Raw genomic sequence first — 25213 nt, 5'->3', positions numbered from 1 at the left:
TCTTTCTTACTCATCCCTCCTCCTGAATCTAGCTATGCAGAGACAAGTATTATCAACTCTTATTGCTTTTACTGTTAATATTTATCATACTCCATTTTGTAAATTATGTAATTTTGCTGTTCTGTCTTATTTTTATTGAGTTAGATATTATCAATTGACTTGTTACAATTAAATATGAGAATTTTCTCACTTAAAATTTCTCCCAGCTCTCTAGCCCACATTGTTCCTCTTTACATCCTTTTATTAAGCAACATTGGGTTATATTAATAGCTGATATTTACATTTTTATAACATTGTAAGTCTTGTTCTCAACTGAATCATGCATGTTTTAATTTTTGCATAATCACTTTTAATGTCCTTTATAATCTTCTAACTGAATTTTTTTATAAATCTTTTTAAGATATTATATCTGAAAATGTGTTCCATTTGATTGATACTTTGATGGGGCATAGAATTCTTAGGGATTTACGAGTACTAAATCTTAGGGCCATTGTTGTGTTGTTCAGTTTCTGGTGGTATATTTGAGAAGTCTAATGGCATCCTGTTGCTTTGTCTATTATTTGTTCTGACTCGGTTTGTTTTTCTGAGTGTTGAGATGACCAGCCTTGTCACTGTGTAGGGTAGTCAGTAGTCCCTGGCCATCTGGAACTTGTGTCTCTTACTCTAGTAAACTCACATCATCCCTTTGATGATGCTCTTTAACTCTTTCTGGAGGTCTCCTAGACCAGCCTTCTGGTTGATATGTATTTTCTTTCCTTTTTTCCCCTTCCTTTCCATTTCTTCTATGTATTTTTTTTAGAATTAAAAAGCATCCTTGATTCTTTTCTGACATGTTTATTTTAGTTTAGTATTTTTTTTATATTTACACTTGATTTAGTATTTTTAACTTTCAAGAGTTTTCTTGTTCTTTGAAAGTTCCTTTTTCACAGTCTTCTGTTATTTTTTAAACATAGGCAGATCTTATATCTTAAAGGAAAGAATTACATACAGTGCTTTGTTCTGTTTTTGTTTTTCTCTCTTCCTTCCACTTATACAATTTCTTCTTTATTCAACTCACTCTAATATTCATTTCAGAATATTTGAAATGTTTGGTCTTCTGCTGTTCATATTTAGGAGTGAGGGACTAAAATAATGGTTAGAACTTTGTATAAGCTGTGGACTGGAAGTGTTCCTTATCTATGGTTAGTTCAGGGCCTGGCCATTTTAGAGAAACTTTCATGAACTCGTGACTGTAGGTTCATTTTCGTGGTGTATCAAAATTTCTGGTCCTCTGTGATGTACATTTGTATTGGGGGAGTGATTAGGATTATAACTTTAGGCTGAAACATTCTGGTTAAGATTGACATTCTGGGAGCTGGAGAGGTGACTCAACAGTTGTGAGCACACGCTGCTCTTCCAAAGGACCTGGGCTGAATCCCCAGCACCCACATGGGGGATGCATAATTGCCTGCAAATCTAGTTCCAGGAGCTGTGACACCTTCTTCTTGCCTCCACAGGGACTTACAAACTCCTGGTGTGCGAGCCTGTGTGTGTGTGTGTGCGCGCGCGCGTGAGCATGTGTGCACAACATACACACACACACACACACAACTCATGTGCACACATATACAAGCACACATACCAAACACATACAAATAAATCTTTGAAAACAAGATTGATGCACAGTGTTGATTCTCAGTTTGACCATCCTACTTTCTAAGGGAAGTCTTTGTTTTGTCTCTTTAAGAATGTAGAGCAGCTGGGCGTTGGTGGCGCACGCCTTTAATCCCAGCACTCGGGAGGCAGAGCCAGGAAGATCTCTGTGAGTTCGAGGCCAGCCTGGGCTACCAAGTGAGCTCCAGGAAAGGCGCAAAGCTACACAGAGAAACCCTGTCTCGAAAAACCAAAAAAAAAAAAAAAAAAAAAAAAAAAGAAGAATGTAGAGCTAAATATTCCCCCTTGAGATTAGGGGATGAGCTATGTTATAAAAGACATCTAAGGGGTTTTCAATTTGCTGTATCGATGAGAGAAGGTTGATGTATTAAAATTTAAAATGCAATATTTAGGAAAATTAGAGATAAAATGCAGTGCCAGCAATAGGGACAAAATCAAGTAGATTATGATGGAACCTTGCCCTGATATTTGGATAATAAAATAATTATTAGGCAAACTTGATACATAGGAAAATGTTCATAACCAAAAGTTCATGTGATAAAATATGTATATACATTGACCCTGTGTAACCACCCTGAAACTCTCTCTGTAGACCAGGCTGGCCTTGAATTCACAAAAATCCACCTGTCTCTGTTTCCCGAGTGATGCGATTAAAAGCATATGCCACCACTACCTGGTAATGTATTAAAAAAAAAAATATTAACTGTGAAATTGTTGTCATGATTAAATATTTTGAGTAATAAGGCAAAAGCTATATGAACAAGATCAATGAGGTAATATGGCTCTTTAAATATAAAACTAAAGAGTTGTCTTTTCAAAAAGCTTTCTCCTTTGATGATGTATAAGAAGATTATATGCTCTGGCTTTTTTCTACCTCTTGTCATCTGTGTAACTCACAGATATTTTTGACTTGACTCTTTGGCCAAATAGGAGGTGAAATAAAGTATAAGCTCTGTGGCACCTAGTGACCCAACAGCCCACAGCTACTACCTGTGGTAAAGCTGGAGAAACTCAAGGGCCCTGGGACCAGGATGCAGATAGGACGAGGAGAGAGTAGAAAGCTTCAAGCATCCTTGGTAAACATTGCATTTTCATGTGATTGAGAGTCTTAAAAAAACGTTAATTACATTCCAATAAGTTTGAAAGTGGCCTGTTGACTCTTGAGATGGTGTGTTCTCTCTCCTTCCCTCTCTCTTTACCATCTTAATGAAGTTTCCTTACAATCTTGAATTTCAAAGGACCTTTATTTAACTTGTCAGTTGAATTTTACAGAATGCCTTCTATAAGCTTTTTCCTACTTGATTCATTGATATGTCATTAGGTTGCTTAATATTTAATATTTCTAGTTTAGCTTAAGAATTATGATTTGATTGTGGCAGATTTTGCACTTTATAATATCTTCAAATTTGATTTGCTAGCATTTTCTTTGGGGTTTTCTCTTCATTTGACTTCATAAGTGATAATGATCTGTAGGTTAATAGGCATGTATAGATTCATGTGAATGTGGTTGTGTATGCATGCATGCAATCTATCAGTGTAAAGGACAGGGCAGGATTATTTTCACTATAAGTAAAATGCAGTAGATAATCTATTTTTATAATAAGAGATTTCAATGTTTGTTTCTCAATAATGTATCAGTAGACATGTATACCTGAAGAATTTTTATGTCTTTGATCATGGGGTACATTGACCTATTTTTTTGAAATAGTTCATCTGGTTTTGTATCAAAATAACATTTGTATCTTGAAATAATTTGAGAAATATTCTTATGGCTCTTAGTTTCCAGAAGATATTAGATAAACACAGTGCTATGGTTTTCTTTAATACTTGATGGGGAGGGCTTTGAACACCAGACTCATGAGCATACCCATGGTATAAAAAGATGATGTCTACACAGTTTGCTTGAAAAATTGAATCTGGCAGTTGTAGGTAGGGAGAATGTTTAGATCTCCCTTGCTCATATAATCCCTCCTCCCTCTCTTCAACTAAACTCCAGGATCTTGGCCTGTAAGACGAATTACTAAATGGTCTTATTAATAAAAAACATGGCATCAGATATTAGGGTTAAAACTGAGAGAGCAGAGGAATAGGACAAGCCACAGCCAACCCCACTTTACCAATCCTCAGCCTCCAGAGAGACCCACTTCCTGTATATCCACACCTATATGCCTTTCTGTTCTGCCATCTCACTTCTTCTCTCCACTCAGATACATCATTTCCTGATGTCTGTACAGACTTCCAGACCTCTTAGTGCTGGGATTAAAGGCATGTGTCACTATGCCTGGCTCTGTTCTCAATGTGGCCTTGAACTCACAGAGATCTGGATGGATCTCTGCCTTCCAAATGCTAGGATTAAAGGTATGTGCTACCACTGCCTGACTTCTATGTTTAATATAATGGCTGGCTTTTCCCTCTGATCTCCAGATAAGCTTTATTAGGGTACACAATATATAGGGGATACAGTATATCACCACATTGGCCCAGTGCTTGGCTATGGATCTCTGCATCTGCTTCCATCAGTTACTGGATGAAGGTTCTCTGATAACAATTAGGGTATTTCTGATGAAAACTGCAAGAAAGGTTTTCTTCATGGAAAGGCTAGAAGAAGGCTGTAACCGCGGTCACTGAAGAGTGATGCCTCTTGCCTGGAGCTTCTCATTTAGCTAAACAAATCCAGCCTGGCTTCACACATACTTTATGAAGCGCCAGGAATGAAATTAGACCAGAATGTTTTTAAGTGACCGAGGTTTTCAAAGACTATTTTGGATTTCCTTTTCTTTGTATGTTTAAACAGTCATAAAAGAAACAGAAACCCAAAGGAACTATTCATAACAGCACTCTATAAAGTTGCTGGCTGCCCACAACTCTGAGGATTTGTCAGATGAACAAGTACAATCTGGAACTTGGTCTTCTATTCTGGACATGGTGTCCGGGCTATTTCCTTCTATACTGTTCATTGTGTTTAAGAGAACAGCATTGCAATGTGATCGGATTGCCGAGGCCGCTCACACTGAGTTGCCCTGCATTGCATCAGCTCCCAGGATAGGACAGGGCCAAATAAAGCTTAGTAAGTTCAACTGTAAGAATGGCGACATAAGCTTATTTGAAGGTCAAAGCCACTGGATCTTGTAAATCAGTTGCAGCTCATGAAAATATTTCCTAAGACACAAGTTTTCTGAGAGTATCTTTTGGGATTCCCTTCTGCTCTTTAAGTCCAACAAAGCCTGAGTGTTAGTAAAGTACACATACCTTGCTAATGTCACTGTTATCAGGGGGAAGTCACAGTCAATGTCTCTGGAGATTTAATGGATTAGGGAGTAGGGCTCACTGGCTTCAGTGTGAATGACTTGGCTTTGTGATTATTTTAACCAGAGAACACCCTGCTCAGTGATTCTTTCTGTAAACCCCAAGTCTGTGGTGTCAAATTCCAGTACAGTCTCTATCTGGAATGTGAGCCTGCCAAATGTGCACACGGTAAATGTCTTTTATTCCAACAGCTCTGGGGGCAGAGAGCTCCCATTTGAATGGTGCGCATCTGTTTTCCCATCTGGTCCTCGCAACAACTGTGTGCAGTGACTGAGTCAGAGTTTATCATTGGCTTGTTGTAAGGTGGAGAAACGGAGACTTGGTGACAGAAGGGAATTTGCCAGGATTAGAAGGAAACAACTAAGATTAGAACCCACAGCTTCCAACCTGGGCTCTCATGGTTTTACCATTGTGGGACTTTCTCCAGAGCAAAAAACACAGATATTACAGTTAAGTGTTCAGTTTGAAAGATTAAAACACACCCCCATCCCCAAGCCACAGCTAAAGTCAACATTACACTCCTGGAGTTGGGTTATTAAATTTCTTTCACCAGCCATAGGCTTTTGGCTGCGTTTACTATAGCAGGAATTAATTGCCTCCTGTGGAGCGGGCTTTGAATCCAACAGGAAAGCAGTTGGTTACCTCTCTCCCAACCCCCACCCACAGAACAGCCATCATACCATTGCACAAGGAGGCGTATCTTGCCTGGTAGGTCGATGTTGTAGCACACGTGGGTCGAAGCTGGGTAAGACCGTTGGTGACAATTCTTCCCCAGCAGCCCTGCATAGCACCTTCTGGTCCTAAGTACAGTGACCATTAGGGAGGAGACCTACAGCTCAGCTCCAGCTTGATTTCTCTGTGTCCTCTAACTAAAGCATGTTGTCTACCGTACAGAACTGGGTGTTTTGTGAAATTTTGAGTTGTTACAATTGTATAAAGGACACCTATATTTGGCTTTCCCATAAGATACTAATTCTGTGGGTGGCTCTGTTCATTTTGGTGGCATCTCAGGACTTAAATATTGGGTCTTAGGAATAAGGAAACAGTAAGAGAAAACTTGGAGTTATTGACATGCATGAATTGGAGAATTCTAGCCTGAGTTGTACACATCTTTAAACTTCATCGGTAGGCAGCAGGAGATCCTGGGTCACTGACATTAAAGGTGAGAATTTATGTCTCAGTTACCCCTCGGTATCTACCAGGGATAGATATGTCCCAGGACCCCTGTTAATACCAAATTTCATGGATGGAAGAGTTTCTTATATGTTTCCTTAAATAGTAGTAATGCATACAACCTATACTCATCCTCCCATGTCCTTTAAATCACATCAAGATTACAGGTTATGCATCCATGACCCCTAGACACCAAATAGAAACTTTCTGAGCTCTAACATGATACCAGAAGAAGAAAACTTCACACCATGAACCTTGTTTCATATGCAAAATGATCAAACTCTTTATATTCAAGATCACCTTCAAGCCACATGTATAAGGGCACTTCAACCGTAAATGAACAAAACTCCCTGGAGTGCTCAGTCTCTTGGGCTCTATGCTTCTCTAGTGACTGAATTTATTCAGTTAATGGGTTGCCTGGTAAGTCCCCTCACTGTTCTGTTGACTTGTCCACCCAGGTCTAGGATTACTGCCTTCTTATGATTTTCATCAAAAGCCATTCAAGTAAATAAATTTCACTATAGGGCCATGGAGGTGGAAGGATTCATTTAACTAACACACACACACACACACACACACACACACACACACACACACACACACACACAAAGTAATTGTGTATTTCACATTGCCATTGTCTGTTTACTTAGGGTGCAAAGTTCCACTCCCTAAACTTTGGCTCCACCCTCTTTCCTGCCTTATTCTTTATAGAATCTGGATCTGTGGATAAGCCCACTCCCCAGTCTCGGCTCAGAGCCCTTCTCCAGTAAATATAAAGATTTCCCATTCCTACAGCAATATAGAAATCACCTTTTCCAGGGACATTATGTTCCCAGGCCTTCTGCCAAGGCAAAAGCAGATCCCGTTCCACCTCAATTTCACTGGGTTTCTGAGAGCCTGAGATTGCAGGCAAACTAGTCCACCACTTCTGGTGAATTGATGCTATTAATTAGGTCCATTGAAACCTTTATCTGTTTCCTAATGGAGACAGTTCATAGAGTGTTGGGAACGTTGTGTCTGCAGCTGGGAAGGGCTGCGAGGCGAACGGCACGTAGTCTCTATTCTCAGCGCTGTCCTTCCTGGAGGTTACCAGATCCGGAGATATCATGAGGCAGGCTTGCTTCTCTGAGCAGAAACGGGTACTGGGCCTGATGTGTGGGAAGTGGCTCTCTGTTTTCTTATGCTAGTTGGTAACATTTGGATCCTGCTCTGTGGCAGGCAAGTGGCAATTTGGAAACTCAGTTCATGTCTTAGCACATTTAAATAAAATCCTACAAATTTTTGATCCTAGGGAGACTTTATTTTCCTAGACAATTATCCCTTTTTTTTCTTTCCTCTTTTTTTTTTTTTTTAATCAGAATGGCATGAGCTGTCAGGGAATTTGTGGCTTATGATAAGAATTGTTGTTACACTGTGGGCACCTTGAAGCCAGTCTTATGAATGGGTTCTTTGCTCCACCAGGGCAGTCACATCTTCCTCCATTGAATAGCAGGCTCAGGATATGCCTTAGAATCTCCCTTAACTCAGAAATGCCAGGATCCCAGCATTTTGGATGCTCTCTGAGAAAGCAGTTTGGATGGCTCTCTGAGAAAGCAGTTTGGATGCCTCTCTGAAGTTCTTAAGAGCCCAACGGCTAGCAGAGACACAGGAAGCAGCTGGGTGGGCAGAAAACACTGTCTAAAGCTGCTGCGTTATAAAAGAGAAAATAGCACCCATAGAAAGCATGCCTCCAGAGGCAGGTGTTCGAGACCCCATCCAAATGTGTCCCTAGAAGGACTTCAACTGCAAGATAGAAAAGAACTGACATGTTGAAGCTCCAGTGCTCTTGGTGCTACTAGAGTCTTCTAGATTCTAACTCTCTTTGGCTTGGGATCAGCTGTGGCATGAATCTTAAAAGTTCTTATTAATAAAATCAAACCTGAGCCAGATATTGGGGTGAACACTGGAAGATCAGAGAGACAGAACAAGCCACAGCTAACCTCACCTGGCCAACTTCTCAGCTGGTCTTGTTTCCTCAGACTGGAAGCCTCTGTGTCCTCATATCCGAATGGCTCTCAGCTGAACTGTGCTGCTCAAAACCTAAAAGCTTAACCAGCCAAATGCTTTTAGTTCCTGGTCTTCACACCTTATATACCTTTCTGCTATCTGCCATCATTCCCTGGGATTAAAGGCTCACTTCTTGGGATTAAAGGCATGTGTCACCATGCCTGGCTGTTTCCAATGTGGCCTTGAACTTACAGAGATTCAGAGGGATTTCTACCTCTGGAATGCTAGGATTAAAGATGTGAGTGCTACCATTTTCTAGCCTTTGTGTCTAGTGGCTGTTCTGTCTCTGACCCCAGATAAGTTTATTAGGGTGCACAATATTTTGGGGAACACAATACCACCACAATCAGCACCATTAACTTTCTTTTCAGATTGCACGCAGCAGTGTTAGGTTTTTCCATCTATGTGGCTTGTGCCTATCATCCTTTGTCAGTCAGGGGCCATCTTGTCGGTATCTTCAGGCAGAGAACACAGCTAAGACAGGAGCCTGGATGAAGGGATATGTGTCACACTCTGTTATCCACTCAGGGAGGCATCCTGTATACATACCTTCCTCAGGTAATGAATGTGAAGTGTAGCTTTCTGCCAGCCCCACCCAAGCCATGGACATCTTCCAGAACTACTGTCATAATCCTCTAGCTTACACCCTGATTTTGTGTTTTCGTCTCTGCAATCTACTCCAAGCAAAGCATCCCGTGCAAACCTTTATCTCACCCTCCTCTAATGTCAACCTATCACTTAGACATTCCTGCGTTCTAACCATGATTCTTGAAGTTGACCACGTTTGGTCCTTGCTGCCTTCCTTCATCCCACTCTGCTTTGCCACCTGTAGCAACAAAGCCACCTTGCTTTGTCTATGATGAGTCATGCTTGCTTTTCATTCAGAACCTTGCTCCTCCCTTGATGATGGGCTTGCCCCTTACTTCATTTGGGTTTTCTGCTCCAGTCACTTTCCCGGAGGGTGTCCTTGACATGTTACCTAAACTATAACTGTCATTCTGTATTCCATGGTCTGTTTTCTTTTCCCTCATAGCTCTTGTCTCCACCTGGCTTAATGTCTGTTCAGTTCCTGGCTCCCAGCTAGAATGAGCATCATGAACGGTGTGGCTTTGTCTGTCTTGGTCTTACTGGCTTTCCAGCACCAAGAACAGTGCCTGGCCCATAGGGCATACTAAAGAAACAAAATAAGGATAACACTTGTGATGTGATGTGTGTGTGTGTGTGTGTGTGTGTGTGTGTGTGTGTGTGTGTATGTGAGGAGGAGTAACTTATGAAGGGTAGGTCCATACATCCTTAATTTCAGCTTAATTTCATTAAAAGAGCTTTGCATTTTGCCCTAATTGATGTTCCATCTAGAATCTGCCCATCTTGAAACTGTCCTAGAACTTCTAAGAGACTGTTCCCACTGTTTCTCCAAGGCCCAAGGGAACAACACTATGCTGTCTACCTTACACTGTCCTCCACTGAGAAAATATCTCTCAAAAAACCATAGTCCTATTCATTTGGGACTAGGCTGAGAGGTAGATTTCCTTTCAATATTAAGGAACTAATCCTCAGAAAATGTCACATATGAATGGATGAAAACAATACTATTTTTTTTTATTTAATAGCTCTTAAATTCTTTAATAGCCATTAAGCTGCTATTGTAGAGGACCTGAGTTTGGTTCCCATGACCCATGTTGGGTGGCTTCCAGCTGCCTGTAACTCCAGCTCCAGTGGACTCCAACATCACTGGTTTTGATGGGCACCTGCACTCACATGGATGTACCCGCACAAGACACACACACACACACACACACACACACACACACACACCCCTACATGTAATTAAAAATCATCATCTTTTTAATGAAAGAAAACACATATAATGACTAAAGGCTTGAAACAAACATTCTGCCCCAAAATTAAACATTCCACCCTTAGCTACTTATTCAGACCTGATTCTCTGTTTCTTAGATTCTAGGCCAGTCCTGTCTACTGAGCACAATCAATCTGGAGGGTGTGTTGGCCTCGCCTTGCTGAGTGGTGGGATGTGGAACCTGCCATCCCCCCACCCCTGATTAAAAGGACCTCATTGTGTAACTGGTGAACCCCAGACAACCACTTGCATTCTTTAATCATCAGAAAGTCACATGTGAGGCTTTCTGCAAAGCCAATAAGTACAGGACAATTAATCTTCTTGTGTTTTAGGAATGCAGAAAAGGTCACCAATGCCAGTGTTTCAAGGAGAGGATTAAGAAGGAACACTTGTACATGGGAGAGTGATACACAAAGGGTAGATGAGAAACCAGATCCCCAAGTGAACAGGAGTAAAAGATTTGAACTTTACTAAAAAGAAAAACAGTGACAGGCTCAAGAGGTTACTCAGCAGTGAAGAGCACCGGTTGCTCTTCCAAAGGATCCAGGTTCAATTCCCAGCACCCACACGGCGGCTCACAACTGTCTGTAACCCCAGTTCCAGGAGATCTGATACCCTTACACCAATGCACATAAAATAAAATTTAATAAAATCTCTGTGGAACAAGAATCATAGGGGCGATGTAGGGATGGTGCAAGAAGGGCAGTAGCTGTCGTCTGAATGATCTAGTCGGTACGTGCTGCCTCTTTCTGAGACACCTATGAAGGTGGGCGTGGCAGTTGTCGGAAGAGTGTAGATGGCAGGCAGGTCTGTGACCGCAGAGTCAAGTGCTGGGTGGCCAGTCCCACCTGTTGTGCCTCTTTCCATTCATTAAGGACTCACTAGAGTGAGTGACCTCCATCTTTTCCAAGATTCCTTCCCTCCCCTCCTTTCCTTCCCCTCCCCTTCCTGCTGCTCTCCCTCCATCCCTTTCTTCCCCTTTTCCTGTCTTCCTTTTTTGAGTTGTTCTATCTTCCAATTTACTTCTCTCCACCCAGAGTCAATTTCAAGATTTTGCAGCCAATATAATCCAAACTCTGGAGACCCATTTCGTAGAAAAGGTTCATGTGAAATAATTCTAAGGCTCATGACGATTTATCCTGATCATGAATCTCTTTCAATGGACCTTGGAAGAGCCGATGAGGCAGAAAATGGAGGAATGGCTTTCCTTGTTTGTCTGTGCCTCTTTGAGCTGCCATCCTGGAGCATCATCCCTTCAGGAGCCAAGTGCAGCCTGATCCAGCCATCCTGGGGAGGAAGAACTGGTCCAGCAGTCTCCTGGAAAACGGCTTTGACTTTGTTTCATTCACAGAAGGAGGGACAGAGATTGTGGGTGTGAGGAGGTAACTAACACACTGTCTCTTGTAGGGAGGCCTTCTCAGTGTGGCAAGAGAGGAGTCATCTTAACCTGACCAGTTCAGGTCTGGATGATTCTTAGTGTTTTCTATAAAGGGCGACTGAGCCACCCTTAGTTACTCAGCTGAGCAAAGAAGGAAGATTTGAGCAAATGTTTTTCCAAAAGGTCTCTAGAAGAAAATAGACTTGCAACAGTTATCTCAAAAATAAATTTTTATTTAAGATAAATGTACAGTTCATTTAGAGAAAAATAGTTATCTACAGGTCAGAAGGACTGAATGTGTTCCAACGTGTGCCCTTACAACAGTGACAACCCTAAGGCAATGGTCAGGGTGTGTTCATGGGCCTTCTGAGGCATCACATGCTCTTAAATCATATTCTTAGTATCAAGTGTGATGTTTAAAAGAGGCGAGACAGTTTTGTGAAAGTAATTTTGTTCAAAACATTCCTTTCTCCCCAAGTGTACATGTCAATTGAGAAACAGCCAGGTGTTAGGGCAGATTCTAGAACAGTTGAGATCAGTTTTGAAGTCACAGCACCATCACTCTGTGAACAAACCACATTCCTTCCTGTCTCCTCTGGCGAATTGTCCACTTGGCTACCTTGGAAACTGAGAATTACTGTGTGGTAGCATGCCTTCTTCTAACATGCTCTGCTAGGGACTGATGTGATATCTCCAAGTTCCTTCAGGGAACCTGTATCTTTTGCTTTAAAGCTATCCCTTGATGGCTACCAAGATACTAGACTTAACCAAGTGCTACCATGCTGTTCTGGTACCATGTTCATGGTACCATGCCAGCTTTCTAGTTCTGGGCACCATTTTGCTGGATGGGGAATCTAAAACAATTGAGAAACTGTAGATGTGCTCTACAATCTGTAGGAAAGGAGACTCAGCAAACATACAATGTGATATCCACCTTAACATTTGCACAGGACAGCACCCTCTCCCGAGACCATGGCAGCATACTTAGTTTGGGATCTTACATGGTTCATGTCCTTAGCTTTCACATCTGCAGAATGAAGATGCTTTCCTATTAGGGTTACTGTGAGGATCTGATATGACAGGAGAACACTGTATTTAACACGACATTAAGCATATGGTAAGAACTGAAGGGTCATTACAAACATTTAGCCATTTAAAGACTCTGCGGGTACCAATATGTGTTTCTACGTCCTAGGAGAAGCAGTCAAAGATGGAGGTAGACACATACCAGCTGTGATTCTAAGGTTTAAACCATATCATCCTTTAAGGCCTTTCACCTGTATGAGGTAAAAATCCTGAACTTCAGACTTCAGTGTGATGGGGAACAACCACTCAGGGCGAGGAAAGGCTCTTGTTACTCAATGAGTGAATCTGCCTGCCATGCTCACTGGTAGTCACTTACCAGTTCTCAGGCTGTGTGAGAACACATACTGACAGCGATAGTCAGTACGTTTGCCCATACACACCAAATGCCAGGCACTGGGCTGAGCTCTTGGACCCCTCCATCCCATCGTCCCAGTGTATCCCTATCACCTCCATACCACAGAGATGCTTGGTGACTTGACCGAGCTAGCACACCCAGGACAGAGAAATACATGCTATTGACATAATGTGTAGAACTCTAAACACACCCACCAAGCCGCCCATCTAACTTGGCCACCAAGCACAGCCAAGAAGCAGCCATTCTTGAGATATCCCAGAGTTCCTGCTGAGCCCACCCCGCCCACACTCTCCCTGTCTCACACTTGTCTCGGGGTCCACACAGACACATACAGGAGGACTTAAATGGACTCTGGATCTGTGGTCCCACTTCATTCCTGTTTCTTGGAAGAACCAGGTTCAGAAACACTAAACAGATTGAAGTGATGCTGTAAAGAGATGGGACATGTGATAGCAAACCTCAATTTCAGACTCTCTACTAACTAACATTCAGCTTTTCATTAGTGAAGGTAGGTGGGAATGAGATTCATACAAAAATGGTGGTTATTGTCCTTTCCATGAAGTTCTTGTGAGCTGGAAACCTCTGTGCTGGCCGTGAGAAAAACAAGCAAACAACCAACAACAAAACCTGACTGTCTCATCTTCCAGGTCATCTCCTTTCTCCTTGAAAACAAGACACCTTCTCAGACTTTTTTACATTTCTAGAATTAGCCCAGTGTAAGGGTCTAGACTATGGCTACAATAGGGACGAAATTCTCAGTCTTTCCAAAGAGGGCAAAACATTGGCTTCAGAAATGAAGGGCTCAAAGTTCTGGATCAGGAGTAGCATTTTGTTTTGTTCTTGAACCTAAGTAAGCAAAAAGGTCTGTGGTTGCTTTATTTATTTATTTATTTTGCCAGAAGTGAAAGAAGTGTGACCATTTATTTGGGTTTAAGGGAACATACTGTTCCAGTAGGCAAGATTTTACTAGGTAAGAATGCTAGGAAATCAATTTTGTTTAACTGCACGATACATGGGAAGTCCACCAGCATCTTTGGATGGGGGTGAAGTTAAAAGCTAGACATTTGGTGGGTCTCCGATTTCTGCAATGTTTCCAACTGAAAAGGGACTCCTTTAACTGGTCAGCAACTGTGCCATTTAAAACCTGCCTGCTCATTTTTGAGAGGGGATGTCTGCCTTCTAATAATATAGGGAGTCAAGGCAAGTGCCCAAGTTGAAGCCTCAAAGAATTATTTTTGCCCTCTATTTATCCAGATCCAAAGGCTCAGAAATGATGCCAAATCTTCGAAGAAGCTGTTAGAATATTCTAAGGGAACCAGTGATCTACGGGGCCTGCTTCTTGCCAAGGAGCATGTAGCTTGCAACAAACTCTTAAACTTTTGGACTCCTAGACTTGGCTGAATTTCTTTAGCAGGATCCACAAATCTGTTGATTGTCTGTCCTTTGCAGGTATTCCTCAAGTGCCTTGAGGTTCCACTCACTGTGGCCTCATGTGACAGGCTTAATTATAAATATCCTTTCTAAGAATTTGATGTTTCATGGTTTACCTCTTAATGAGTTACCCACTACATTAAACTCTAGAGATACAGCCAATTTACGTCAACCCATCTCACATACAGTCCTCAAGCTCTTGTATGGGTGATAAAGGTCAGGGTTCTCATCCCTTGTGAACTGTTGTCCACTGAATCACTTAGCAGTCTCAGCAGATAACTAACCTCTCTAGCAATACTCATCAACACTCTATCAATATTTAAGCACTTCATTTTTTTAAATGACTTTGTGCCTTTTAAAATACAGTTAGTTCTAGTTCTAATGCTAGGTTTCTGCAGAGGAGACAAGGTTCTTAAAAATGAGATGACCTTGTCTGTTTTAGATGCTAGCTCAGCCATCTCATCCCCAAGGAACCAGTGCCCTTTCTACTGTGCCCACCTCACAGTGGAGTTACTGGAGCATCTCATCTGTGCTTTAAGCCTTGCATCTTTCTTCACTTTTAGATGTCTTGAGATGTCAGAGTAAGGACGTGATGGCCAATGTGATGGAAAACTCAGAAAACTCTCCCCTGACACAGTACCCTTTTCCACCTCCAACTCCCCAGCTGTTCTCCACACAAATTCTCCATAGGAAGAACATGTCTACATGTCTGATGCTATAGACTGGCAATGTGTTGAACACATTACAATTATGATCTCCATGAAGCCACATAAGAATAGTTTGTATCAAACTTTAGGTTATATCAGAACTATATGAAGAGTTTCCTGGTCCCCATTACTGGGGTTTCTGATTAAGTAGGTTTGGGGTGAGGCCCAAGAATTTTCATTTCTGTTAAGTTCCTATCGGTGATACTGCTGATCCTGGGGGCATGCTGAGAACCACAACTTAGACTGTTTAACAACAATGCTGCCTAGTATCCTTCCTACTCATCTTCACGGTAAGACAAGTCAGGCTCTTGTTAGAGTAAACCCTTCCCTATGCCGTGGAAGGCACTTATCTTTGACCTACAATTCATGACAGAACATGAACAACAAAGCACGAGAACTTGTGGGAATCTTAGCATGGATTCTAGATCATTGTGAAAAAAAGAGAAGGAATGGGAATCTTCTGCAAGCAAAAGGAATTCTGGGAAGACAGTGTCTTTTATAAAATAAGAAATACGTCAGCTGGGTGTAGTGGTACAGACATGAGACATGTAATCCTTGAGGTTAGGAAGCTGAGGCAGGAACACTGCAAGCCTGAGGCCAGCAAAGAAAGAAAGAAGGAAGGAAGGAAGGAAGGAAGGAAGGAAGGAAGGAAGGAAGGAAGGAAGGAAGGAAGGAGGGAAGGTTGATAAATTCGGGGGAACAAATATTAAATGGTAGCTATTTCTTTAGTTAGCACTTGGTTGTAAAAGATGCTAGTCCAATTATAGGCTAGGTATACAACACCAAGAGCTATAGCTCAAATATCTAGAACATTTGGTGATACACAGGCTGTTCCCAGTTCATTTTAGAGGAATAATCAAAACCATGGTTAAGCTGTGTGGTTTAATTTTTTAGCACTTGAAAAAAAATGTACAGTAGTTTGAAGTCAGTCTTTGTAAACCTCCACAGAGGTCAAAGATTTCATTCATACGTACAAAATTAGTTTACAAATTTTTTTTTTTGGCAATTTCATCTTAGTAACCCGTTTTATCCTATTGCCATTGTCCCAACCATTGAAAAAGTTTACAATAATTTACATAGAAATATCTTCAAAGTGCTTAAGAATAGTGATTGTTCTCTGGGATATGTACAGGTGGCCTATACAATGTATGTACAGGTGGGATTCACTATAGCACAAGGTTCATTGCTGGACTATGGCTTTCTAGGGAAAGTGCATATTTGGCCAGAGATGGCAATACTGTCTAGAGATCCAAGGGTTACAGATACTTGGTAACCACATCCAAAGCTGAAGTAGAATGTGACCAAGAATATTTACAAAAGTAATATAAAAATGGTCAAGTACACAAACTTGATCCATGGAAAGATATCTTGATGTTCTTCCAGATGGGAGGAAGAAAGGCGACTTCAGCGCTGGTTCGGTTACCATTCTGGAGTGGAGTGTTGTTGGCTTAGACCTCAGAGGTCAAGACTTATTCAGAGGTCAAGCCAGATCATCATCTGTGCTTACAACTGATATCTGCAGAGAAGAAAAAGGTTCAGGTGAGCTTGGTGGTTAATCCCTGTTATCAGCTCTATGAAGTGGACTTGGGTTGGCTATTCACAGATGCAAAGAACTGAAGGCCAGATACATGAATTGTATTTGTTCCCAACCTGAAAATATGAAATCCAAAAGAGCTCCAAAATCTGAAATTCTCTGAGTGCCACTATGACACTATAAATAGAAAATTCCACACCTCACCTTATGTTATTGGTTGTGATCAAAATGAACACACATTAAAATGTTGTGTAAAATATCTTAGACTATGTGTATAAGAATACGTGAACCAAATGGATTTTTTTTGGTTCAGACTTTCTGTGTATGCAAAAATTCCAAAATCCATACTCCCTTAAAAAAAAAAAACAACCCTGAACACTTCTACCACCAAGTATTTCAAATAAGGGATAGTTAACCTACACCTGCTTGCTAGAAGAAAACAAACAAACAAAAACAGTGTGCCTGATTCTAAGAAGTATAAATCTTGGAAACAAATGTGAAAGACACCTAACATGGACTGAACACTATTCCATGTTCCCCTGGAGAATGGGCAAGGGCAGTGCCCCTGTTCAGCATGTTTCACTCAGCATGGTCCTAAAGTAGAGGCTGAATGTGTACTTGGGTCTTGAGGGGAGGAACAAATGATTGCAGCTGCTGCTCCTGCGGAAAGCTGGCTCTCCTGGGTGGGATGGAGCACCTCTTGAAGGAAAGCATTTGGTCCTTTAGGCTAATTGAATCTTACTCAAGCTATTGGCTTTCAGCCAACTCCTCTATACACGATCCTCATAGGACCACCCTGATTTACCTTTAGCTATCCAGGATGCAGGAATTGAAGTTTAAAAACAAGCCAGTTGGTTCATACTGCGATTTACATGTCATTTTTATAATCTAAAATAATGAGGAATAGGACTTACCTGCCTTCCTCTGGGGGTGAGATGCTGATCGGCTGACTATTTTATTGGGCCAGACATTTAGCATCTAACATGTAGCCAGTGGATAAAGTGTCCAGGACTCCATGATCCTTCCCAGCCCAGGTACCCATAACTAGAGGTTCTGGTCTCCTTTGAAGAGACTCATGCCAAGCCACAGTAAATACAGACAAAGAAGACTTACTGCTGGGTACGTGTGTCCCACAGAAGCACTGTGTCTACCAATGTCTATTGAGAGGTCCTCTTCAGTGGTCTTTAAGTACACAGGATTGTCGAAGTTCATGCTTTTCATGTTTTTATGTTGCCAGTTCCGCCACATCAAGTAGCCACCTACTGCTGCCATTACCAAGAGCACTGAAAAACATCAGCAGTGAAGTTTAATAGGCATTGATCTATGGTAACTGACGTTAATGAAAGTTCCATGTTTTAGGGAAGGTGGAATACAGATGACACAAAATTTTGAAGTAAGTCCAGCCCAGTGGTTGTGTGAATATTTATACTGGGGTTTTACACACTGGGTGAAGTACAGAGTCCTGAGTCACAACCCTGGCCACCTTCATGAAAATCACAGAAGCCTTTGGAGTGCCAATCAAGTGGTCCTGGTGTATTAGAGAAACCAGTAAGCTAGGTCAAAGGAGCCATTAAATCAAAGTGCCTTAGACTTCACATGCCTGAAAGCAGCTTTAGAGGACCCCTTCCCCTGAGTTTAAAAAACTTTACTTTAAATTTATCCTTTATGGCCAGGCAGTGGTGGTGCACGCCTTTAATCCCAACATTCAGAGGCAGAGGCAGGTGGGTCTCTGTGAGTTCGAGGCCTGGTCTATAGAGCTAGTTCCAGGGCTCTACAAAGAAACTTCTTGCCGAAAAGGAAAAAAAAAAAAACCCTCCCCCACAAAAATTTACTCTTTATGAATTTTACAACTCTGTCAAAAAAGCATTTGAACCTTTGTTGACCTCTTTGTGGTCATTATATACAACAAATGGCACTAGAACAAAATTCTTGCTAAACTAGCTTCCTCTATGTAGAGATAAGCAAGGCTAACAAGCTCAACCCAGAAAGCAGTTAAGACCTTTTAGGGAATTGGTGAATGTTCACTGGAGTCCACTGTCACGTGAAAGATACTACTGAAGAGTAGGTACCAGACAGTTGAGGGAGTGAATGCAATTCAGTGTCTCATGTGTTATGATAGTGTAAGAGACCACAGAAAGGTGGCTTTCGATGAACTAGAATTGTCTATATGAGAAGCGAATGTACTTACAGAGAGGAAGGATGGCCCAGGCAGCTGAAGTTCCTTTTGGGGGAACACTGACCTCTGATACTGCTGTGGTCACATTGATCCCTACAAGGACATACAAGGAATCCGTCTATCATGATTTGAATTAAGACTTAGAAATCTACCCATCAGGTAGATGTCCTCAAACCTTTGTACCTAATATTAATCTCTAGTATCCACTATAATTCCATACCAGAAAAACTTGGGATTAGAATTATTTGAGTTACACGGCCATTTCACCAACAGGTTTAAATAAGTCAGAGAAATCCAGGATACACAGGTTCTGAAATCTTTGGACTTCAGACACAAGTAGCCAGTTGGGGCAGAACCAGTAGTTAAAGGCTGCATTAATTGTTTAAGCGGCAGTTAGTTGAGATTAACAGTTTGCAGTACTGGACCCAATACCTCCAGGAACCAGTCCACTAGTACGTAGAATATCTGTTGTGTTGATATCTTTTGTCTCACTGTAAGTCACAGGAGTTGAAGTACCTGGATTATAAAAACCAAGAACCTGGTTAAGGCTAAGGTTCCTGTGTGGCTGGCTGCATAGTCCAGAGAAATCATGTTGGAGGGTCATTTCAACTCCAGGAAAAGTGACAACCCATTGTAGAACTAAGTTGTAAAGTGGATGTATCTGAATGGAGAGAACTAGCCAGCTTCAAGCAAAAACCAGAAACACAAAACTTTGGGCAGGGCAGTCAGCATGTGGAATTTGACAATGCAGAAAGATTCACAGCCACACAGATTACCTCTCAACAAAACCCCAGGCTCCTGAAGAACCACAGATGTTCTAAAAATGCTCTGGTGTGGTATGCACATCAAGTGGTCCTGCACCTATTTTCTCAGGAAATCCTGATGCAGAATGATGCTAATTAAGACATCACTGTGTGAGCACTTGGCTTACAATAAGCAAGTTCAGCCCACTGCTTAATCAAAAGCTGAGAACAAAACATTAAAATTCAAGTTCTGACTACCCGAGAGCTTAAATTTCTGTCAATCTACTGAGGTCTGTAAGTATCCTGCAACCATGGCCTCCTTCCTCAAATGTCTTCAGTGTTTTTATTCTGCCTTTTGTGGAGGACTTGAAGTACCTGAACATTGGCTAGCTCAGGGGTGTTACAGAGTGATGGGTACAAATCAGTGTGTGACACATCGACACTTTGGTCATTGATAAACTCATCTGATGTTGAAATGGGGCACATGTCAGCTCCAACGTACTGATACAAATGCCTGTTGTGCAACACCACCACCTAATATTCTGTAATCAATTTCAAAACTACAACAGAATCTCTAGACTCCAGGCAAATTGTCATAGACAGTGTCTTTTAGTGCTTGTTATGTGTCTTGCCTATTGCTGAGATGCAGAAAGCCTTACTTTGACACGCTCGTCCATTCTCCTCGAGACTGTACCCATTGGGACAGGAACAGGTATATTTCGGAGAGTGGTCACTAATCTGTGGTGCTGGCAGGCAGAGGTATTCACATCCTCCATTCTCCATATCTTCTTCACACCAATTTTTACCTAGTCAGGAGAAAAAGGTCCTTTAAAATAGGCATTGCAATGTTAACTATCTATAGTCTCAATGGAGCTTAACTTTGTGTACTCTGTCAATCTTTCAGGTGAGACTAACATCCCTGCAGACTGTCCATCACTGATGTTGAATGGGTATCAATCAATGTACTGGAAACATGCTCTAAAGATACCAGAGTCAGGGTTTCTTGGAAGTAGAGTGAGAGTTATGTCTTCCACGGGTTGGTGTGGAGGGAGGTGAGGGACCAGGCCTGGCTCATACTGTTTGTTCAAAGCTTAGAGTGAAGGGTCAGAAGAAGGAGACAAGTCATGTTTTCCTGGAATTATATTGACTAACTCCTACAAAGTGAATGGGAGCTCAGCCACAGGGAGATGTGAGGGTCTCATTTGATAGGCAAGCCAGTGTTCTGGGCAGGAGAAAACATGACTAGATAGATACGTTTGATGATTTGTTAAGTCCTGTATAAGATGTGCCATGGGGAAGAATAGGTATTATGGGTTAAGTTGTGTGTCTCTATAAAATTCGCACATTGAAGTCCTAACTGCCAATGTCTTAGAATGCAACCTTATTTGCAGATAGGGTATTGCCAGAGGTAATCATGTTAAGATGAGGTCTTTGGGGTAGGTCTTAACCTCAAGTTTCCAGTGTCCTCAGAAGATGAAATATGGGCAGCAGCATATATTAAAAAAAAAAAAAAGTGTGACTAGACACTGGGAGAAATGGCCATCTTCAAGCCAAGAAGAGAGGTCTGGGATAGAGCCTTCCCTCAAGTCCCTGAAAGGAACCGATCTACTAACACCTTGTCTTAGGACTTTCAGATTCCAGAATTGTGAGGCAGTAAATTTCTGTTGTTTAAGGCACCCGATTTGTGGTACTTTGTTACAACAAACCTAGAAAACAAATCATAAGGAGAATCTGTGGCCTGAAGGCTACTGCGCAAGCTCGTACAGTAGGCTTAGCAATGGGAATCTAGAAGAAATCGAGATGAAAACTATGCCACTAGGGTTGAAAAGAGCCAAGAGCTGACTCAGAAGTCATTTTTCCAAGATGGCTGGAATAAAATATCAGACATCAGGTGTGGAGGTTAGCCTAGAGTTCAAGAGGGCAAGAAGACATTTTAAAGGAGGTTGAGTAGCTAAGGAGCCAGTAGGTAGTAGGTGCTAGATCACACTACTCCTTTAGCATGGTCATTAAGGAGTGGGTTTCTCATGTTACCTGATGGCTGAACGAGTTCATGGTAGACAATGATGTCTTGGGCATCGTTGAGGTTATTGACTAGAGTAGCCAGCTCTGACCCAGTGAACTTATTGGCACCATACACTGCTTCATTTTCTCCATCTATCCAGTAGACACGATCCTAAAACAGAACCCTGACAATTAGCATGCGCATCCAAGATTAGCACAAATCAAAATCTAATATCATGATTTATTCATCATGTAATGGGCTAAGGTTATTGAATGGTTCTCTGGGACATTGTGTATGACGGGTAAGAGAAGTTCATGTTTCTTGAAGTTCTTTGAGGACTTAGTGTCCAACATGTACCAGTCATTAGGTAAAAGTTTTTCAGTTGCCTGCTGTTCCCTCCTCTTTTCAGGCACCTGTTCTAATAGTGTCCTCTTAGATGTGAGGTGCATGTCTTACCTCAAATATTGTGAGTGCAAGTGGATGAGCTAGGAACTCCAGAGACTTGAGTACTATCCTGCGATCTTGGCCATCCAAGTCCACACTAGACAGCATGTGCAGCTTGGAATCAAGCCAGTAGAGGCGGCTTTTGATGAGGTCTAGGCAAGAAGATAATCGACACAATATGAGCTGTGGATGTTCTGACTTCTATTTAAAAATATCCAAAGAATCTATTCTGGTTTCTTTTCTATCAAGAGTTCTTAATGGGGACACCATAATACTTGTGAAGCCGGTGATAGAACCTGTATCTGCATTCTCTTTGTGGGGAGGGTGGGGGGGATGGTGGCAATGGGATTTCTAAGACTCTCAAAGTCACTGACTGGGGATATGTTACTTTATAGAAAGTGGTTTTTAAAAGGCTTGTATTTTTCACTTCTTCCAGATAATTCAGAAGGAAACAGTTGCAAGTTAACTCCCAGGAAAGGCTAAGGCACCCATGCCTGTGGTGTTCCATATGAAAACCCCAGAGATCCAAGATTCACTGAGTTTCCATTGTATATTAGACCAACTAGCTGACAAGCCAGCCATCCTGGCACCTGTAATTTGTTAAGTCCACCATGTTTGTTCAGCCCCTCTCTCCGGCTATAGACGGAACTAGGAGCCTCATTTCAAATTTACAATGAGCATACATTTGAACACAATGAAGGGAGTTACCAGTGAAGGAGCGAGAAGGACATACATACCAAGTGTAATTCCATTAGGCCATTGGATGTCCTCGGTTACCAGTGGACGCCTATCAAATCCATTCATCCCTGCTTTTTCTATTTTAGCTGGCTCGCCCCAGTCTGACCAGTAAACAAAGCTGGGAAGAGTTAAACCAGAAACGTGCCTTAGTGGCTAAGAAGAAAGAAAGTTGTGACTTAAATCCAAAGCTTAATGGGGCCACAGAAAACTCTTGTGCTTGAGGCTCTCAAGATAAAGGCTGATGCTCAAGGCTCTACATATGTTTTGTGTACATGAAATTGAACAGCGAGAATGGACAGGGGTTGGAGGCACAGCTCGGTGGTAGAGCACCTGGCTCACCATGCATGAGGCTCTGGATCTACTCCTCAGAACTACGGGAGACAATAATATAATGTCCAGGTTATAGCTGTGTTAGTCTGTGTTGGTCTGATGTGTAAGTATCAGCCCAAAGTCCCAAGGTTGTACATTTTCTTTCTAAAGACATATCCTTTCAGATCTATGAAGGATGCCTTTTCTGTAAGCTCTATAGAAGGAGCTGGGGGATTATGTTCTGATAATATTTCACAGGGACCAACTGTGATGACTATAGTCGACTTTTTCCAAGCTGCCTGCCTTAGTGAAACATTTTGACAATAGTCTGTTCCTTTCAATTGAACTTTCACACAATTTGTATTTTTAGACGGAAGCCTTGAGGGGACAGGGTTATACAAATGCCAGTGTTTTCTTTGAGTCCTGGATTTGACTACCCAGAGCTACTAACCCAGCAAAGTGTTCTCTCTCTCTCTCTGTGTGTGTCTCTGTGTGTCTCTCTGTCTCTCTGTCTCTCTCACACACACACACATACACACACATTATTTGTATAGAATCTGGGTGGACAAAGGATTCAGACATCACTTTTGGTGTATGTCATACATGAAATTTAAAGCCTCACTAATGCTGTCATGCACCTGGACAGTCAGGAGTGAGATTGGGAGGGACATCATACACAAGGGCTGCTCCAGGACTGCTCTGTATTTTGTTACTCACAACATTTTTCTTTTTACTAGTGTACTTTCATTATGCATCATGATTGGTCTCAAGATCTTTTCATTCAAGTTTATCATGTACATAATGGAGTTTTATTTACCCATAAAGAGGAAGGAAATTATGTCATTTTGAGGAAAATGGAGGAAACTGGAGGTGATCATATTAGGTATAGTAAGACTCCAAGAATAAATATCACATCTATTTTTCCTACTATGAAATCTTTCCTAGATTTCATAAAGATACATAAATTGTGTGTGTGTGTGTGTGTGTGTGTGTGTGTGTGTGTGAGAGAGAGAGAGAGAGAGAGAGAGAAGACATGAGATAAAGCAAGAAAGGGAGTTAGCTGGAGGTGTACAGGGAAAAGTGGGATGAGCTGGACAGTGAACAGTGTCATTGATGTCTTGAACCAGATAATTCTGTTCCTGGGCACTCTTAGGATGCATGAGATAAGCTCCCAACCTACGTGGCTAGCACTCAAAAGGCTAAGTGAAGTAAAACATAGAATACGAACCCAGACAACGGGTCCACAGCTATGGAGGCAGGCTCTCGCAAGTCAGAATTAAACAGGAACTTCCTCTTGGCTCCGTCTAGGGTAGCTACTGAAATAGTCTTAGAAGCCGCATCAGTCCAGTAGATGGTCTTGTACACCCAATCAACAGCAATGGCTGCAGGATTATAGACATTGTCGATCATTTTAAAATGTCTACCAACCTTGTCATCAATTGAGGCACTGAAACAGAATAGGTCACAAGAAATTTAAAAGTTGTCACCATTGGACCCCGGAGAATGGACTTTCTGCTTATAAAATGGTCAAGGACTTTATTCAGAAAGGACCCTAGGAACCCCACAGCTATCCACTAAAATTATTCAGCCATGTTGCTTAGGGATGGAAAACTAGCAATATTGTAGCTTGTCTAGTTGTGGTTATGTATTCTAGATGCAAGAAAAGCATTTAACTCAGCAGCCATCATCAGGTCTACAGTTTCCACTGAGGAGAAGCTACTACCATCATTTTTGTTTGTTAGCAGGAGAAGACAGTTCACAACTATAGAAGGAGAAAATATGAGGAATTCTGGTGTCATCTGCAGGCATTGTCACCTTTTCCTTCATGGACAATGATTCATTCCTAAATAACAGCCGACAGTAACTTATTAGCTGGAAAACCAGTGTTGGGTTTAATACTCCCAACTGACTAGATGGTAGACTGGAGCCAGCGACAACAGAAGCCCCATTCCCTACCCCAATCTTTTCCATAGGCCCAATGACAGTGACTTATATGTTTGGATGTCAGGAATGCAAGTGAAAGTTACCTGAAGATGGCCTTTTGGCTTAGATCAGCCCAAAATAGCTTCTGAGCTGCAATGTCAGCATCGAGAGCCACTGTGTTTCTTAGTTGTTCTACAAGTTGGATGTATTCCTTCCTCTCTAGGCCAATCTTCCTGATGTCTCTTCGATTAGTGAAGATCAGACTTGGCTCTCTGCCTATAAGACATAAGCCAGGTTGATTTAGTTTTGCTATAAAGCAAGATCTTCTAAGTCACTGCCTCTCCACAGAGG

At 41.7% G+C, this 25213-nt stretch overlaps 1 protein-coding gene across 4 annotated transcripts in view; it reads right to left on the bottom strand.

Annotated features, from left to right (window-relative positions):
* Positions 1-15856: 15856 nt before the first annotated feature.
* Vldlr (very low density lipoprotein receptor) overlaps positions 15857-25213 on the bottom strand; it is a 33697-nt gene continuing 24340 nt past the window's right edge. For 2 of the 4 annotated variants that reach the window (XM_028894304.2, XM_028894286.2), the window contains 10 exons: positions 24967-25138; positions 24168-24386; positions 22630-22748; positions 21905-22044; positions 21478-21619; positions 20106-20252; positions 19136-19219; positions 18716-18796; positions 17641-17810; positions 15857-16509 (listed from right to left, as the gene is read on the bottom strand). In XM_028894304.2, coding sequence (XP_028750137.1) covers positions 16474-16509; positions 17641-17810; positions 18716-18796; positions 19136-19219; positions 20106-20252; positions 21478-21619; positions 21905-22044; positions 22630-22748; positions 24168-24386; positions 24967-25138 — 1310 coding nt within the window. In that variant the 3' untranslated portion in view covers positions 15857-16473. The remainder of the gene's footprint in view (positions 16510-17640; positions 17811-18715; positions 18797-19135; positions 19220-20105; positions 20253-21477; positions 21620-21904; positions 22045-22629; positions 22749-24167; positions 24387-24966; positions 25139-25213) is intronic. The other 2 variants (XM_028894310.2, XM_028894296.2) reach the window with 1 other exon arrangement.

Source organism: Peromyscus leucopus, chromosome 1, assembly GCF_004664715.2.
Source record: "Peromyscus leucopus breed LL Stock chromosome 1, UCI_PerLeu_2.1, whole genome shotgun sequence".
Taxonomy (NCBI): Eukaryota; Metazoa; Chordata; class Mammalia; order Rodentia; family Cricetidae; genus Peromyscus; species Peromyscus leucopus.
This window is presented reverse-complemented; position numbering and strand designations above follow the sequence as displayed.